Below are 17,060 nucleotides of genomic sequence, written 5' to 3' on the forward strand. Positions count from 1 at the left end.
GATTGAAGTTCTACCGTGCAAGGTGCAGACGTATTTGACGGCATATTTCATCCATACACTCCAACACAACTATTCTAATTGACGTCACCGTATTCATTTAGTACGAAAACTCTACACGGACGTCACTGGATACTCACCACTACATTTAAACTCAGGTAAAGCGTAGGTACCTTACCGTGGAAACCTTTATGTTTCGAAGTCGCATTTCAAAATACAAGATGGCGCCCATGAGCTGAAATCTCGCGTAACATTTGAAAAGGGCCTATGTCCAAAATGTAAACAATCCAGAAAATGAATTGTAAATTTTTCCGCCAGTATTTAATTCCTATATAAATAAATTGAAGTATTTTAAGCATTTATATTGTTCACAATAACAATAGTAACTATATCTCAGTACACAACATCCAAAACATGCGAAACGTTTTCAAAAATACATGAAAATCGATAAAAATTTAATATCACAGTAATAAGCCTTTTTGTGAATCCTTAAATGGTTAGGCCCTTTTTGTTAAGCCGTTGTGCTTGTCATCATAAATTATAGGCCCTTTGCTAAGCCTTTTCTTAACGTCAAATAAATCATCGGCCCTGCCTCAAGCAGTAGGGCCTAGCTTTGATTTGAAATTTTTCAATCATCGGCCCTTCTACGTCGCTAGGCTTATGAATGGAACCTCATCGAACGAAAAAAAATATATGTTAGGCCCGAGGTTAGGCCGTTTTAGCATGAATGATTGGAAAAATTTCGTGGATCGGCCGTTTTTAAAATCAAGTTATTTTTAATGATTTTTATCGATAATGCGGAACATTCCTATACGACTGGTAGCTAATTACCAGTGCTACAGAATGGTATCAAAAATCGGTTTGTTTACATTTTGATCATAGGCCCTTTTCAAATGTTACGCGAGAAATCCAACCTAGGATTCGATCGAAAAGTCAGTGGCGCTCCCGTTCGGCCGTGGAGAGAAAATGCGCCATTTTGGATGAGGACAACAAGCGTGCCGCTGCAATTGTACCAGCATTGACAAAAACGGGAAGAGACCTCAGCCGGCTGTGAATTTATTTACTGATCAGTCATAATTTATTCCCGAAAAGAATAAAAAATTTGTTCGCGATTTTTTTAAATATCTTGCATATTATAAATCAATTGACGTTCGCACTATGGACTTCAAAGTATCAAAAAATTTCAAATTCAATCTAAACAGGTAATTAATTATTTTAATTTGCTACCACCATGGAAATGAATTAAATTCAACCCAAAAAAGTGCTGAAAAGGTAATTTTAAAACAGTGATCTCATTATGGAAGTTGAACGAAGGAAATTTCCCTGAAAATTTTAAATGAACTGAGGCCTCATTGCGCAAGTTGAAACGACGCATAAAACGCTTATATGAAAAAGTTTGTTATTTCGACTTGCGAAATGAGCCCCCGCTTACGGAGAAGATGTTTCGACCGTCGTACACAATCGAGAAAACAAACACAGTGTAATTATTTACATTATTTGATAAATCCCAGGTAATGATGACAGCAGTGGGTATCTTTTCTTAATTCAAATTGTTTTCAAAATCACAAGCATTAATTATGTCACGCTAAATCGAGGAGAAATTTACTGACGAATTTCCATGTAAAATTCCACATGATTTTCATGTGACCACACATAAACAGAATCCCCCCTTCGATCCACCCAGAAGCACACATGAAATTTATGAGTCAAATTTTTTGGTACAAGCAATGTAAATATTTACCTTATTTGACAAAACCCAGGTAATCATGACGTTTGATTATTGAAAACAATTTGAATGAAGAAAAGAGACCTACACAGAAAAAAAAAGTTGTTGAATATTACATCCAAACTGCTGCAACCAGGTCAATCCATCGGTTGTGTAATATAACACGATGTACGATGTACATAGATTTTGCGAACAAAATTACATCCATTGATGTAATATTGTACCTGCTTTTTGCTATTACATCATTATTTCATACACCAGCTTGAATTACATTGATCGATATTACATTTTTGTTTGCTGTGTACTGCTGTCATGATTACCTGGGTTTTTGTCAAATAAGGTAAATATTTACATTGCTTGTACCAAATAATGAATAGTATGTATGGTTACACATGGCTTTTATGTGTACACATATCAAGTATGTGATCGCATTGCAAAAAATCATGTATGGGACACATAAAAACAATCTTTGAAATTTTATCAGTGTATCGTGACGTTTTTCCTTTACCTAATGCATTGCTTGACACAAAATCTATGAATAAATAAAGTGAAGCATAATTTTCGAATGATATTATTCTTATGGAGTGGAGTACTTTTTTCCTGGTACTTGGAGTATTTTTTTCCTGATTATTTCTTACACTGATAAAATTTCAAAGATTGTTTTTATAGGTACACATGATTATTTGCAATGTGACCAACAAATGATATGTAAATGATATGTGTACACATAAACTTCACGTGTAACTACACATACTATAAATTTGACATATAAATTTCATATGTACATCTGAGTGGATTCTGTTTATGTGTGGACACATGAAAATCATGTGGAATTTTACCAATAAAAATGTGTCGAATTTTATGAGTGAAGGAATATTTCATCGAGTACTTTTACATCTTTTAAACATGAGCAGTAGCTCTTTCAAGTGGCAGTGGGCGAAAGTGGCTAAGGAGCATGAGTTTTGGGTGAGCAGGAGCGTCATTGGGGTGCGAGTGCCAGTATGATGAAAGCGCAGGTGGGGTGGAAGCTCCGGTTGAGTAAAAAGTATTTCAAAATAGGTAGGCTGGACTCGAACCTTGAGCTGGACTCAGAACTTCTCTCCCGTACCTTGCTGTGAAGAACACGACGTACCCAGGATCAATATGTCGGATTTAAAGTTCAAGCTTAAGTACTTAAACTGTGTTTCATTTGGTAAATTGTCACTTAAATTTTAAACTTAAAAAATATATAATGTTAGAAAATCCCACTATTGTTGATCGTCCGATTTTCGAGAAGGTGTTTGTCAAAATTGATTGCTTGCCTGTCCTAAATAAGTCTGATAGCAGGACTATATGAAAATTTGCTTTATGTCAAATTTAAGTAAAAATTCCCCAAACTAAAGCATTTCGAAGATGTACACATTTAATCACGGTTTCTCTGTTCGGTAATTTTATTTACAGTTTTTGAACTGCAAATCATAAAAACTACCAAATATTCAGCTGTTTTCAATAAAACTACTGATGTTCAGTAGCTTTTGCGACAAACTACTGAATGCGGTTATAGCAATTAACTACTTCATTCGAGCAGTTAAAATGACGTTTACTACCACTCGAACTTTGAAATAAAACATTGTTTTGAGATTTTGTCTTCTAGAACCACAAGAAAAGTAGTCAACATTTGAGCGTTTCATAAAAAAAATAGTTGGTCCAGTTTTGTGAAACCGCTGGTAAAATGTCACACCAAAACTGCTTGACAAAGTGGTCAATTACTGGATTTACGGTAACTTAACAGCATTATGGTGAATGACTAAAACTCAGTAAAATAGAACACCGAGTTTTCATTACCACCATTTGATGAATTTTCACATAAATTTGACAGATTGAATTTTATTTTTTTTTCAAATAAACTAAGCTATTCTACCAGACTTAATTTTGACCGACCAGGAATTAATTTTGACAAACACCTTCTCGAAAATCGGTCAATTAACAACAGAGGGATTTTCGAACATTATAATTTATTTTCGAAGTGTTAAATTTAAGGGAAAATTCACCAAATGGAACATAGCCTCAGTTACCTAGCCCGTCAAGATTGTGCAAAAACCCAATAATAGTACCATTTGGTACACATCCACATTGGAACTGGTAGTAGAATTCCAGTTCCGTTTCGCAACTGTAAAGATCATCGGCTCTGTGAACAATAATGTTTATTTACATTTATCGTTTGGTTCAGCGTTTGACCACAGACAAACAGACGTAACTCTTTGAAAAACTTGTTCTTGAAAACATAGTATATCAAAACATATAACCTCAGTAACGACATCTATCTGGCTTCTCGCGGAAAACAAGCTTGCTCGCTAACTCGTAAACAATATTGCATAAAATTTCTATATAATATATAGAAATGTCAAAGTAATCCGATGCCAGCGCTGCGGCGAGTAGTTCGCGGAACTGATAATATTCAAATCAACCGTTAAATGCATGAACGAAGATACACAATGAAGAGTTACGTCTGTTTGTCTGTGGTTTGACGGTTCGTTTGGTTCTTTTGGCTTCAGTTTTTGCGCGTAATCGTCTTTCATCAAGTCTTTCATACACTCTAAAACCATAAACGAAGTGACAGACGCCTAACTGGCGAAGACATCAATTAAAATAATGTGGTTCGCTGTAATAGAATTTTGTTAGAAGCTTGTGCCATCAGCCACCAGATGGGCTAGTATTTTTGTTTTGATTTGAACATAGTTGATTTTGTGTGCAATATGATCTTTGACAGTGTGCAAAGAGTGTATCATTTTGTCATTTTTTTATGCATTTCAGTTTAGAGTAGAGTGAAAGAGATAGAACCAAAATATTCTAGTACATTTAGTGTTGCCATGTGGTACAATCCATTAGTAGTGTTTCCATGTGGTGCAATCCAGTAGTAGTGGTGTTGCCATGTGGTACACTGAAAAATTGCAATAGCACGTGCGTCACCAAAGTTTTCGAGCCGCTCCGTCTGTCACTTCGTTTGTGTTAAAACGCTGTCCAGACTGCAGAGTTATAAAATGTTATAACGGTTGTCAAATAATTGCAACACAGAAACCACCATCAAGATAGCGCTATAACATGTTATAACCATCACGCAGAAAAAACTATCGTCGTAACAAAAATATTTGAGGTAAATTTAAACGTAAACTCAGTTTGTTCTGGCCACAAACATAAATTAGGTTGATTTCAAACGTATTGCATGTTTGAAGTCATGTGAAATCAATGTTTAAAATAAAAATGATGTTACGTTTATTTCAAAAATATTCGTGTTGAAAATAAACGTATTTATTTCTGTTACAGCTATGCGAACAATAATAAATATGTTTATTTTAAACATGCTTCTCATGTTTACAATAAACATACATATTTTGGAATTATTTGAGTAGTTCAGTGCAGGGTAAAGCAAAATAAAACGGAAAGAAATGAAGAAAAAAAAAAGATCTTCGGGCAGGGCCGAGGGCAGGGCATCTTAATTCCTGCTCTTTTCGGGTGCGATTAAGGGTGATCTGTGGGTATTGGGGTCCTGGTCCGAGATGCGAGGACCCGTCGGGGTGGGTGTCCGGGGGTTCCAGTTCAGTGGAACCGGTGCAAATTTGTGTTATTGTATTTGTGTTTTGCCGTTTCTGGTTTCTGCCTCGGTTTCTGCCACTGGTCCTCAACCGGTTTCTTTCCGTGTTCGATATCGGAGGAGGATCCGGAATGGATTCGGAATGGATGACCGTTTTCTGTTGAGGTTGAGCAAAGCTGGGGCAACTTTTTCCGAATGTAACAAGAAGGAAATAAAAAGGCATGACACGCTAAAAACCGTTTACCCAAATCCTATATTGTTGAAATAAACATGCTTTTGAATTTAATTCAAACATAAATATTTTAGTTTTAAACATGCTTTCAGTTTACTTTGAATAATTCATATGTTTAGAGTATAAACATTTATATTTTTGTTTTAAATGAACAAAATTCGTATCCGTGATAGAGGTAACTCTAAAACCATAGAGGTAACTCTAAGACTAGTAGGTCCCGAAGAAACGTGCTCAACTTTTTGGCTCAGCTCTGGTACTATCTTCGGTCCCAAGCTAATCGATGCAACCCTCGAAACATAGGAAAATCCATGAACCCCACGAATTAGAATGGGGTACGTTAATCGATTTGCTTGGGACCAATAGGCTAGTCAAGTAGTGAGCCAATTTAAAATCGTTAGTTTCCACCGGTTGCTAAAACGTTGTCCAGACTGGAGAGTTATAACAAGTTATAACGGTTGTCAACTAATTGCAACACATAAACCACCATCAAGATAGCGCTATAACATGTTATAACTCTGTAGTCTGAACAAGGCAATTTTAACTAGAATGGGATACGTTAATCGTTTGCTTGGGACCAATAGGCTAGTCAAGTAGTGAGCCAATTTAAAATCGTTAGTTTCGTATTGATTGTTGTTAGAACTCTGTAGCCTGAACGTACTATAAACATATGCAACCATTTTTGCGATAGTTCTATCACCCGGTGGAAACTAACGATTTTAAATTGGCTCATTACTTGACTAGCCTATTGGTCCCAAGCAAACGATTAACGTATCCCATTCTAGTCGAAATTATAGTACTACACTATGTTTGTTTTGATTCGCTATGAAAGTTTGACAGATAAAATGAGGGGTTCGTGGATTTTCCTATGTTTCGAGGGGAGCATCGATTAGCTTGGGACCGAAGAGCGTACTAGAGCCAACAATCAATACGAAACTAACGATTTTAAATTGGCTCACCACTTTAGTAGCCTATTGGTCCCAAGCAAACGATTAACGTACCCTATTCTAGTCGAAATTCTATTACTACACTATGTTTGTTTTGGTTCGCTATGAAAGTTTGACAGATAACATCAGGGGTGTGTGGATTCATGCAGAACATGCAGGGGTGAGTGAAATAGCTTGGGACTGCTTGGGACCGTTGTTCTGGTACTGAGTGAGCCAAAAATAATAATGATTTTCTTCGGGACCCAGTGGTCTTAGAGTTACCTCTATGCTAGAGCTGAGCCAAAAAGTTGAACACGTTTCTTCGGGACCTTCTGGTATTAGAGTTACCTCTATGGTTCTATCATTCGGGTTACTGTTCGAGTATGGTATTTTTTTATTAGAGAAAATTTTCATCCAAAAATTAATTAAATTATCAGAATTTCACATTACAATTTATGTGCTTACATGAATTGGGTTGTTGGATTTTGAGAAACGTACCGATATTTAAATTTATAATTTGTTGCAATAAGGCTGTGTTCCGTTTGGTCAATTTTTACTTAAATTTGACAGATGTTTTTTTTTTTTCAAATAAACCTGCTATTGTGCCAGACTTATTTCTGACAGACCAGGAATCAATTTTGTCAAAAACCTTCACGAAAATCGGAAGATCAACAACAGAGGGATTTTCGAACATTAAAATTTATTTTCGAAGTTTCAAATTTAAGTAAAAATTCACCAAATGGTACCTCGAATGGTACACAACCTAAATCTTTTAGTCAACAGCTCTTTTTATACAATGCTGAGTGGTGCGGAGTCGATCACTTTTAATTAACAATTTATTTTGCTTGAAAATATATAAAATTTCTTGACTTTGATTTTGTTATTTTCAGAGCAAAAATGAGATCCCGAACTAGATACCGATATACAGATAAGGTTCCTCAGAATACCGATTTTTAAGATTTTATACGATTTATACCGATTTTTTTTTACATAATCAAAATTATTATGGCCTGCCCGCGCTCGAATTTTGGAGAAAATTTTTGTGAGCGACTAGTATCTTTTTGAATACCTCATATTTTTTGAGCCTTCAAAATTCTAAAAAATCATCTCCAAATATGCTTTATGCTTGATACTCTTTCGACTAACATTTCCTCTTTTTCATTGGTTACCCATCAATCGAGAAAAAGTCGATGGCTCTTTCCGGTACTAAAGGGTGATACGGTCAAAATTTGGTCAATATCAACTTGACGTATTTCTTTCAATTTTGCATTTAAAAAACCTGAACACCCCTCATTTTGAAGGTGTGTGTGTGTAGAATGTTGCTCCTATTTTGATTTTGGAATTCACTCTTCAGTTGTCAAAATGCCGTCCAAGCAAGAAGAGCAGCGTATCAAAATTTTGCTCGCGCATCGCGAAAATCCGAGCTACTCGCACGCAAAGTTGGCAAAATCGCTAAAAGTTGCCAAATCAACCGTTACAAATGTAATTAAAGTGTTTGGGGAACGGTTGTCGACAGCCAGGAAGTCTGGATCGGGGGGAAATCGAAAACCGGAAGCCGCTGAGACGACAAAGAGAGTTGCCGGTAGTTTCAAGCGAAACCCTAACCTCTCTCTCCGAGATGCCGCAAATAAGCTGGGTGTATCGTCTACAACCGTGCATCGAGCCAAAAAACGAGCCGGACTATCGGCTTACAAGAAGGTAGTGACTCCAAATCGCGATTATAAACAAAATACGACGGCCAAAGCGCGATCCCGGAGGCTGTACACGACGATGCTGACGAAGTTTGACTGCGTGGTAATGGACGACGAAACCTACGTCAAAGCCGACTACAAGCAGCTTCCGGGACAGGAGTTTTATACGGCAAAAGGAAGGGGAAAGGTAGCAGATGTTTTCAAGCACATGAAACTGTCAAAGTTCGCAAAGAAATATCTGGTTTGGCAAGCCATCTGTACCTGTGGCTTGAAAAGCAGCATTTTCATAGCTTCCGGGACTGTCAACCAAGAAATTTACGTGAAAGAGTGTTTGAATAAACGTCTGCTGCCTTTCCTGAAGAAACACGGTTGTTCCGTACTGTTTTGGCCGGATTTGGCATCTTGCCATTACGGTAAAAAGGCCATGGAGTGATACGCCGCCAACAACGTGCAGGTGGTTCCCAAGGACAAGAACCCTCCCAACACGCCAGAGCTCCGCCCAATTGAGAAATACTGGACTATTGTCAAGCGGAACCTAAAGAAGACCAAAAAAACTGCTAAGGGCGAGCAGCAGTTCAAGGCAAACTGGTTTTCTGCGGCGAAGAAGGTGGACAAGGTGGCTGTACAAAATCTGATGGCAGGGGTCAAGCGTAAGGCCCGGCAATTCGGATTTGGAAAAGCGGAAGCCTAACTGAATATTTTTCCTGAATTTTATACTAATTGAACTTGAAAAAGAAATTTAATTTGATTTTTTAAATAAACGATTTCACCGATTTACACGCGTTTTCCCTTGACCAAATTTTGACCGTATCACCCTTTATCTAGGGAATCGAGAAATATTTTTCAAACATTATTTAGCTTCCGGACGTTTAAATTCATTTTTTAACTTCCTGAAGCTTCATTCAACTTTCCCTGGAATTTTCTTCCCCCTTACCTTGGAAGCTTCTTCAACCTTCGCTCGAATGATTCTTTTATCTTCTCCCGCCAGTTTTTTCAACTTTCCCGAAACTTTAAGGATGCTATCAGATTTTTATTGCGGATCCACACTAGCTGCAGGAACATTTAAGAAGTTCTGAAGCTTCAGGAAAGTCCAGACTTTTGTGTAAGTTTCCATTAATTAAAGATTTCATAAATTTCTGTTGAAATTCGAAAACCCGGACATTTCAGAAAAGTCCAGCGAACTCCAGTGAACTTAAGGAAACATCATAAATATTTTGGAAAGTTTACAAGTTCAAAGAACTTCAGGGAAATTTAATGGTTTTCAGGAACTTTAGTGAAGCTCAGAGCACATCAGGACAGATCAATGAATTTCAATGAAATTGCTGAAATTATAAAGCAGTTCCGAGAAACTCAGGCAATTTCCGAAAACTTTAGCAATGTCCTGAAGGGCTCATGCAAAATTTAGGAAACGTAATTGAAGTTACATGAACATTAGATCATTGTGAGAACATTTTATGGGAAGTTCTATGGGTTTTTAACACTCCGAACACGATGCCTCCGATGGATGAGATATTCCGGTATTCTCATTATAATTAGGGAAATTCCGAGCGCTTCGAGGATGACCAGAGAACTCTAAAACAGCCCCTCATTTCAGAAAAAATTACAAGAACTTTTAAGGAATTTCGAGGAATTATAGAATATTCCTAAGTGCTTTTCAGGAATGTTCCGAAAAATTCAGGGAAATTGCGAAGTCTTCAGGGATGTTTTATACATATATCAGGATTTTTTTTTGGATCATTTGAACATCCCCCAGGAATCTTTTTCTTCCGGAATTATGTCCTTGTTTCTTTCGACTGTTTCGTAAGCACTCTGGCTTCCGACTTTCTTCAGATGTTTCTTCCAATCTACATTAGGAAGTTTCTGCCAGCGTCTACAGGAAGTTTGTTTCGTCTTCTCCAGGAAGATCAATTAATTCTCCCTGAAATTTCTACGATATAACTGCCCGGCCATGAGTTGTATCTTTTTTCAAGGGAAAATATTGTTTGTTGTTATTGTCAATAGTTTAGTCGTTATTGTGGCTGATTTTCCATATTTTATTTTCATTTAATGATATTTAATTGAAAAAAAACAACTTGATCACAATTTCGATCACCATTTAAGGACAACAATAATCAAAAAAAAAAATTAAAAAAATTAAGAGTGTTTTAAGGCTGAGAAAGCCAATAAACACAGCAATTTCCCTCAAGTCCGAGTCGTCACCATTGTTGAAAATTTTGCTTTCAAAAACGGCAAACATATAAGATTAATTAAATAGTAAATACCGATAAATACCGATTTTTTAATACCTTCGATACCGATATGCTTTAAAACAATCTGGCAACGCTGGTTGGTCCTGAACGTTGGATTTGTTTTGACAACCATTTCGAGTATAGGCCGGCGCACAATGGATAAGTTTTCAGGTTTTTTGACAGTTAGCCCATGCATTATCTGTAAAAAAAAAACCGGAAACTTATACATTGTGCGCCAGCCTTATTTCCAATTCAGATACAAATTGCCTGCGAGGGCCCTAATAAAAAATAACCATAAACGAACGATAACTCAAATCATTGAACTATTCCATAAATGGTTTGGATGATACCCAGCACACGTCGTTAAGCAAATTAACCATACAATTTTTATTAGGGGGGTGCTAAGATGTTTTTTTTGTATCTTTATTAATGAGACTTTCAGCCCTGGGCTGGTTCGTATCCGAGGAGTGCTAAGATGGTGATTTTTGCTAATGTAATCGCACTTATTTAAAATAGTACCAGTGCACAAATTTGGGATTCCGCAAATTCCGTTACAAGCCGCATAAACAATAACAATAATAAGAGTCTAGGCTCGCACCATATATAATATCGTTTTTGTATGGTACCTGTTCATTTGGGAATTCATTATGATTTTTTAAATGTAGGTTTCATTAGCTTTCATGTGATTTTGTTGGTTAGATTGGTTGTGTTTCGGACACAGCTCTCTCATTTTTTTAATGGTAAACCAAGCTACGAGCACACCGCGTTATTGTTTGTTTATGTCTAGCGGTACATCAACATCATCGCATCGGAGTGCGGTACCGTACCGCTGCCATGCACTTTCTGATGACAGATCTGTCATCCGTACAGTGGAATCAGTCAAGCGGTTTTATGTCATGACATTTCAATTTTGTGCAGTTTTGCTGATGGTCCATTGTGTTTAGTGATCGCTTCGTGCATTTAAATATTGTTCAATTTCCACTATCTCCAGTCTTTTCCGAAAGCCAACTGTATCGAATCTGGTGAGCGCCAAACCCAGAACCCCCAAGGAAGGCCAATCAAAGATGGATAACGTCGTTGCCCTGTACAAACAACTGCGGACCGAATGGACCAAAAGCCCCGTCAACCTGAAGCTGTGTGGCTCGCTGCTGGATAAATTGAAGGTTGGTTTATTTTGTATGTTTTGTGTGAAGGGTTTGTAATGAGCATTATTGTCTTTTAATCGTAACAGATTGCGCTCGTTGAGTTGTCCTACTTGCCCACGGGAGTCAATGCGGCATCGCAGCAAGAACTGGTGATTGCCCGGGACGTTCTTGAGATTGGCGTTGAATACAGTGTTGCCACTAAGAATATTCCTGCCTTCGAGAGATATATTTCACAGCTCAAGTGCTACTACTACGATTATAAGTAAGTATGGTAGTGGATATGATTGGAAGGGCGGGATTATAAATATTGAAAATGGCTTTTGCAGAAATCAGTTGGGAGAATCGAAGAACAAATACCAACTGCTGGGCCTGAACCTGCTGTTCCTTTTATCGCAGAATCGCGTAGCCGAGTTCCACACTGAATTAGAGCTACTTCCGGCTGACATCATCCAATCTAACCAGTACATTCGCCACCCGCTAGCTTTGGAGCAGTATTTGATGGAAGGTCGCTATAACAAGATCTTCCAAGCAAAGGGGAATGCCCCGGCGGAGAGATATAACTTCTTCACCGAGATTCTGCTGCAGACGGTTCGAGATGAGATCGGTGTCTGTCTGGAGAGTTCGTACGAGAGGGTTTCACTTCAGGAGGCTGCCAAACGGTTAAACCTCAAATCGAAGGATGAAGTCAAACAGTTTGGCGAGAAGAAGGCCTGGAAGCTTGGTGCGGACGGATTCTATCACTTTGCCGGCGAGCTGGTTAAGCCCAAGGACCCGATGCCATCGCAGGAGCTGGCAGAACAGGCAATCTTCTATGCGCGCGAACTTGAAATGATCGTTTGAGGGATTTCTTTTCAATCTTTTTTCCGTGTAAGCATCGTTTGAGTTTCGCACTAACTTTTGTATTGATTAAAATGAACCGATAATTTAATAAATAGAGAACGTGGAAAACGAGCAATAGTTACCTTGTGCTCCGTTATGGTCGATACCGTTGAGAAGGGATGAGACATTCCATGTCGTGGCATTCGTAGACCCAAAGGGGTTTAATTAGTTCACCTTTGAAATTCTCACCCATGGGCTTATTGTTACGTGTCACAATGTAATATGCTTCTGCTGGTGTTTTGGCCACAGTTCTGCAAAGATTTCGTTTATACGACCGAATGAAAAAAGAATAGAACATGTTCTTACCCTTTATACAATTGAATGTAACGTTCCAGCTTGATCATGTCAACGGCACCGATTTCGGGATCTACGAAGAATGTTTTCCCTTTAAAGAATTCCAAAGGGGCGAAAGCGTCTGCATTGCCGTTTTGGCCTTCGTCCTCGGTACTCTTATCGTACATTGCGCCCGTCTCCTTGGTTTGCTTCTTCTGTTTCACTCGCTCGATCTCCTCTTCCGTATCCGATCCGGAAATCTCAACTGTGTCCGGTTTCGGATTCTCCACCAGCTCTACATCATCCAGATCGTAATGAGCCAGTGCTTCTTCGTCTGTTTCTCGAACATGCCCTTTGCTTTCCTTGGTTTTGTCCCTGGACCCAGTAGGACTTGGTTTGTTGGCAATGTCGACAATTTCGCCCTCGGAATCCGTTTGCTCTGCTTCACTTGAGTCCAGGGCAAACTTACGCCACGAAAGACGCTTCTGCAGCGCATGGCACCGTTCGATCCAATCTTTCTTTATAATTTTACCTTTGCCACGCACTTGGTTGTACTTTGGCGTGTTCTTGAAAGCGCAGCTGGAATTTTAATCATCGTTTAATCATGGAGAAAAGTGGTAGGATTAAATAGACATCAGCTTGGCACTTACATTAAATGAGTACAGCTTGGATCCCAGTCGGATTTGTATTTGGCTCCCAATGCGATCGCTTGGTTTCGCAGATTAGCTCGACCAGGGTTCTGTAAAACATTAAGAACAACGCTATACAAAATTAAACTAATCAAACGTTCGAAAAACTTCAACCTGTATGCCACTGATGACCAGGACAACATTCTCCAACAGTTTGTTAAATGGCTTGTAGGTCGCCGGTTTACGTTTGCTTTTTTCCCGAGCTTCCTCTTCGTCGTCACTAAACTGCAGTTTTGGTCTCTTGCTGGCAGATCTTTCTTTACCACTGCTCGACGGTTGATTTTTTGTTGTTGCTGGTGATTCAGATGGCCGCTTTTGTCTCGCATCAGAAAATGACTTCTTTTCCCGGTGGTCATCTTCCTTTGAGTCACGCCGCTTCCGTTGATGTTTATCCGGGGATGAACCATTCGCCTGTGGAGATCTAGACCGATGTCGCTTGTCCTCGGACGCACTCGATTCTTTGGACTTCTTCTCAGACGAGTGATTTTTGCTCACAGGTGGATCATCGAACAAAAAGTCTTTGAACTTCGGTGCCGACGAATCGTGGGTTTTTCCTTTCTTCTCCGAAAGTGACCGATCTCGTTTTTCTTTCTCCACTTTTGCGTCCTTTTCCCGTTGTTGACGAGCACGATCTTCAGCTATTTTCTTCTCCAACTTTTCGTTAGGTTTATCGTCATCCTTATCATATAAAAGTGATTCACGATTCCTATTGAGCGACTTAGCGTCGTCTTCACCATCATCATCATCATCAAACAGCCGAGGTTTCGTCTTGGGTGTTATCGAAACCGGCTTTTTGTTGACCACCGGAGTGGATTGTCTATTTCTAACTCCAGCCGGGGTCGATGCATTCCGGATTGCAGCCGCAGTTGACAAAACACTCGTTTTCGTCGAGCTGTTGGCTGCTTTCGGACTTGCCAATCCCGTTCGGCTCTCTTTCCAGCGATTAAAAAGTGCCGATGCCGAAATATTACCCTCATCCGGTGAGTCCGGTGATTCCTCCCGAATCGTAAACCTACCCAACTTCATTACCTTGGGCTGTTCCTGTGTACGAATCACCTCCTGGATCTGCTTCTTAAACTTTTCCGGGACCAGCGGTTTATCGTGCTTCTTCTCCACATTTGCCGTATGAAGGGTCACGAACGCAACCCCATACTGCACTCGGCTATTGAACGGTTGTGTGCAGATAATTTTCACCAGGTCCCATTGTTCCCGTGCAACCGGTTCCACCAAAGCACTAGCGGTAAAACACCTCACACGATTGCTACTAGTCGAATTTCTACTCTCGATCGGAGTCATGAACGAAGACATCAGCAATATTTCTTTAAATTCGGGATTCGTAGGTCCACTGCGCGCCACCAGCACTTCAATGAACGCCGAGTGTTCATTTCCCACATCGATCCCGTGGATGGTCAGTGGCTTTTCGAGACGCAACACCACGGAGGCGCTCTTCTCGCCTGCTTCACGACACTTCCATTTGCGCGCTTCCTTGGCCAGGAGGTTTGAAGCGGGGAAGTTCTAAACGAGATGTTACAATCGTATTTCGTGTTAGATCTTATGAACAGTTACCTATTAAATTCAGCGTTTTGAAATACGTACCGGATCTTCACTGCTGAAGCTTTCGACGGATTTCAGTATAACATTGGGCATTATTCTGCTGCTTTCTTGTACGATTCATTAATCACTTCAGCATCAAAACTGGATCAATTTTGTCAATAGAACATAAAATTTTGTATTAGAATGAACGAGAAACAACGGAAACAACACGACAAAAAATATGCGCCGAATATGCGATGCAGCGGTTTTTTGTGTCTGTTATGATATGACTTTTCTATTTTGCAACAGTTCACACCGAGCTTCACATGTGAACTAGCAGTGGTGGATATAACAGCTCATAAGCGCACAAAGCATCATAATATATTCACCATTACCAGTGCTGCAAATAAATATTAATGCAACGCACACAGAAATTCAAAACAACCCAAAATTAAGTTATTTTCACTCATCTCCCATGTTCCGTACGATAAGCCAAATTTGGGTAAACCGGCTCAAAGAAGTTTGCATTTAAGGACGGCAAAAAAAATTACTCATCGCTAAGTTATTTTCAATTTTTTCTACCCAAAATTAAGTTCAATTAACTCAAATTTGGGTATATCGCATATTACTCAATTTTGGCTTCTCGTACGGAACTAGACGGTTGAGTCGAATCTTTCGTTCTATTTTTGACAACAATAGCGAGAGGAAATGAAACGGGCAGAGGTCAAATAACTCAAATTTGAGTTTAAAAAACCCAAGCGGTGGGTAGTTTTGTTTTTCTGTGCAGACACTCATATCGACACGGTAACCAGCGTAACACATAAATGAGTAAAACATACATATTTTTTATATATTTATATTGTTGTTCAAGTTGGACACCAGAAAACCCACACGCGACATTCGATTTTACCCTCGTTCTGTACACGCAGAAAAAACTATCGTCAAAACAAAAATGTTTGAGGTTAATTTAAACGTAAACTCAGTTTGTTCTGACCACAAACATAAATTAGGTTGATTTCAAACGTATTCCATGTTTGAAGTCATGTGAAATCAATATTTAAAATAATAAAATAATGTTACGTTTATTTTAAAAATATTCGTGTTGAAAACAAACGTATTTGTTTTTGTTTGGTTTGACAGCTATGCGAACAAAAATAAATATTTTTATTTTAAACATGCTTCTCATGTTAAAAATAAACATACATATTTTGAAATTATTTTAATAGTTTAGTGCAGATTGCAAAGAAATAAAAAAAAATCTTCGAGCAGGGCATCTAAATTCCTGCTTCACCCTGCGAGTATTCGGGTCCTGGGCCGGGATGCGGGGATCCGTCGGGTGTCCGGGGGTTTGCTATATTAGCGTCGTTTTGTTGTTCTGCCACTAGTCCTCATATCGGTTTCTTTATATATTCGGTGTCGGAGGAGGATCCGGAATGGATTCATTTTGCTGTCCTTTCGAAGTCACGTGTGGAGGAGGATGATATAAGGATCGGCATCAGAAACTGAAGTTAATACTGTGGGGTTCCGCTGGTTTTGTCGAGCTGGTTTCCGGATCCATCTTCGGTTTTGCCACTTTCGGGCCGTTTTTTGTTGAGTTGAGTTGAGTTGAGTTGAGCAACTTTTTCCGAATGTTACAAGAAGGAAATAAAAAGGCATGACACGCTAAAAACCGTTTACCCAAATCCTATATTGTTGAAATAAACATGCTCTTGAATTTAATTCAAACATAAATATTTTAGTTTTAAACATGCTTTCAATTTACTTTCAATAATTCATATGTTTAGAGTATAAACATTTATATTTTTGTTTTAAATGAACAAAATTTGTATCCGTCTAGAAAGAAAAAATCATAGTCAATGTCCGGTGTCTCGCTTGCTTGGTTCATATACTGATTTTTGTTTTTTCCATTAATTTGTTTTCCGTGCTGCACTCAAAAAATATTCAAATCTAAATAGTATAAAAGCTACGCTAAATCGCAACTCTCCTGAGAGCAACCGTAACGGTACACTGCTAAACTCATTCTAGCAGCCCTCATCATAGCGCAGCTACCGTATCGGGGGTTGTCATACGAGTAACTAAAATAGCAGTCGGTTTCTCGGTGAGAAGCGCGTTACCAAATTTAGCAGCGCGGGAGAAAGGTTGCTATTCGTAGACTTGTCAAAATGCTCACTAC

The 17,060-nt window shown here is 38.8% G+C and overlaps 2 protein-coding genes across 2 annotated transcripts; one reads left to right on the top strand and one right to left on the bottom strand.

The window, feature by feature from the left end:
• Positions 1 to 11,256: 11,256 nt before the first annotated feature.
• Rpn12 (regulatory particle non-ATPase 12) lies at positions 11,257 to 12,468 on the top strand. The gene is made up of 3 exons (XM_065228090.1): positions 11,257 to 11,531; positions 11,600 to 11,775; positions 11,840 to 12,468. Exons 1-3 carry the CDS (start codon positions 11,433 to 11,435, stop codon positions 12,351 to 12,353), a joined length of 789 nt encoding a protein of 262 aa, XP_065084162.1. The 5' UTR covers positions 11,257 to 11,432; the 3' UTR covers positions 12,354 to 12,468.
• Positions 12,391 to 15,153, bottom strand: XRCC1 (DNA repair protein XRCC1). Its single transcript, XM_065228089.1, has 5 exons — positions 14,951 to 15,153; positions 13,469 to 14,869; positions 13,316 to 13,404; positions 12,699 to 13,244; positions 12,391 to 12,643 (listed from the first exon to the last, which is right to left on the bottom strand). The coding sequence occupies exons 1-5, from the start codon at positions 14,999 to 15,001 to the stop codon at positions 12,487 to 12,489; spliced, it is 2,244 nt and encodes a 747-aa protein (XP_065084161.1). The 5' UTR covers positions 15,002 to 15,153; the 3' UTR covers positions 12,391 to 12,486.
• Between the last annotated feature and the right edge of the window lie 1,907 nt (positions 15,154 to 17,060).

This window comes from Ochlerotatus camptorhynchus, unplaced genomic scaffold, assembly GCF_037179485.1.
Source record: "Ochlerotatus camptorhynchus isolate MF236.1 unplaced genomic scaffold, CSIRO-AGI_Acam_v1.1 ptg000282l, whole genome shotgun sequence".
Lineage (NCBI taxonomy): Eukaryota > Metazoa > Arthropoda > Insecta > Diptera > Culicidae > Ochlerotatus > Ochlerotatus camptorhynchus.

Bases quoted from the DNA above. Each gene is read 5' to 3' on its own strand.
- Rpn12 (XM_065228090.1), top strand. From the start codon at position 11,433: ATGGATAACGTCGTTGCCCTGTACAAACAACTGCGGACCGAATGGACC. The intron at 11,532-11,599 runs GTTGGTTTATTT...TAATCGTAACAG, and splicing joins CGCTGCTGGATAAATTGAAG to ATTGCGCTCGTTGAGTTGTC. The intron at 11,776-11,839 runs GTAAGTATGGTA...TGGCTTTTGCAG, and splicing joins TGCTACTACTACGATTATAA to AAATCAGTTGGGAGAATCGA.
- XRCC1 (XM_065228089.1), bottom strand. From the start codon at position 15,001: ATGCCCAATGTTATACTGAAATCCGTCGAAAGCTTCAGCAGTGAAGAT. The intron at 13,245-13,315 runs GTAAGTGCCAAG...TTAAAATTCCAG, and splicing joins CCAAGCTGTACTCATTTAAT to CTGCGCTTTCAAGAACACGC. The intron at 12,644-12,698 runs GTAAGAACATGT...AAATCTTTGCAG, and splicing joins TACATTCAATTGTATAAAGG to AACTGTGGCCAAAACACCAG.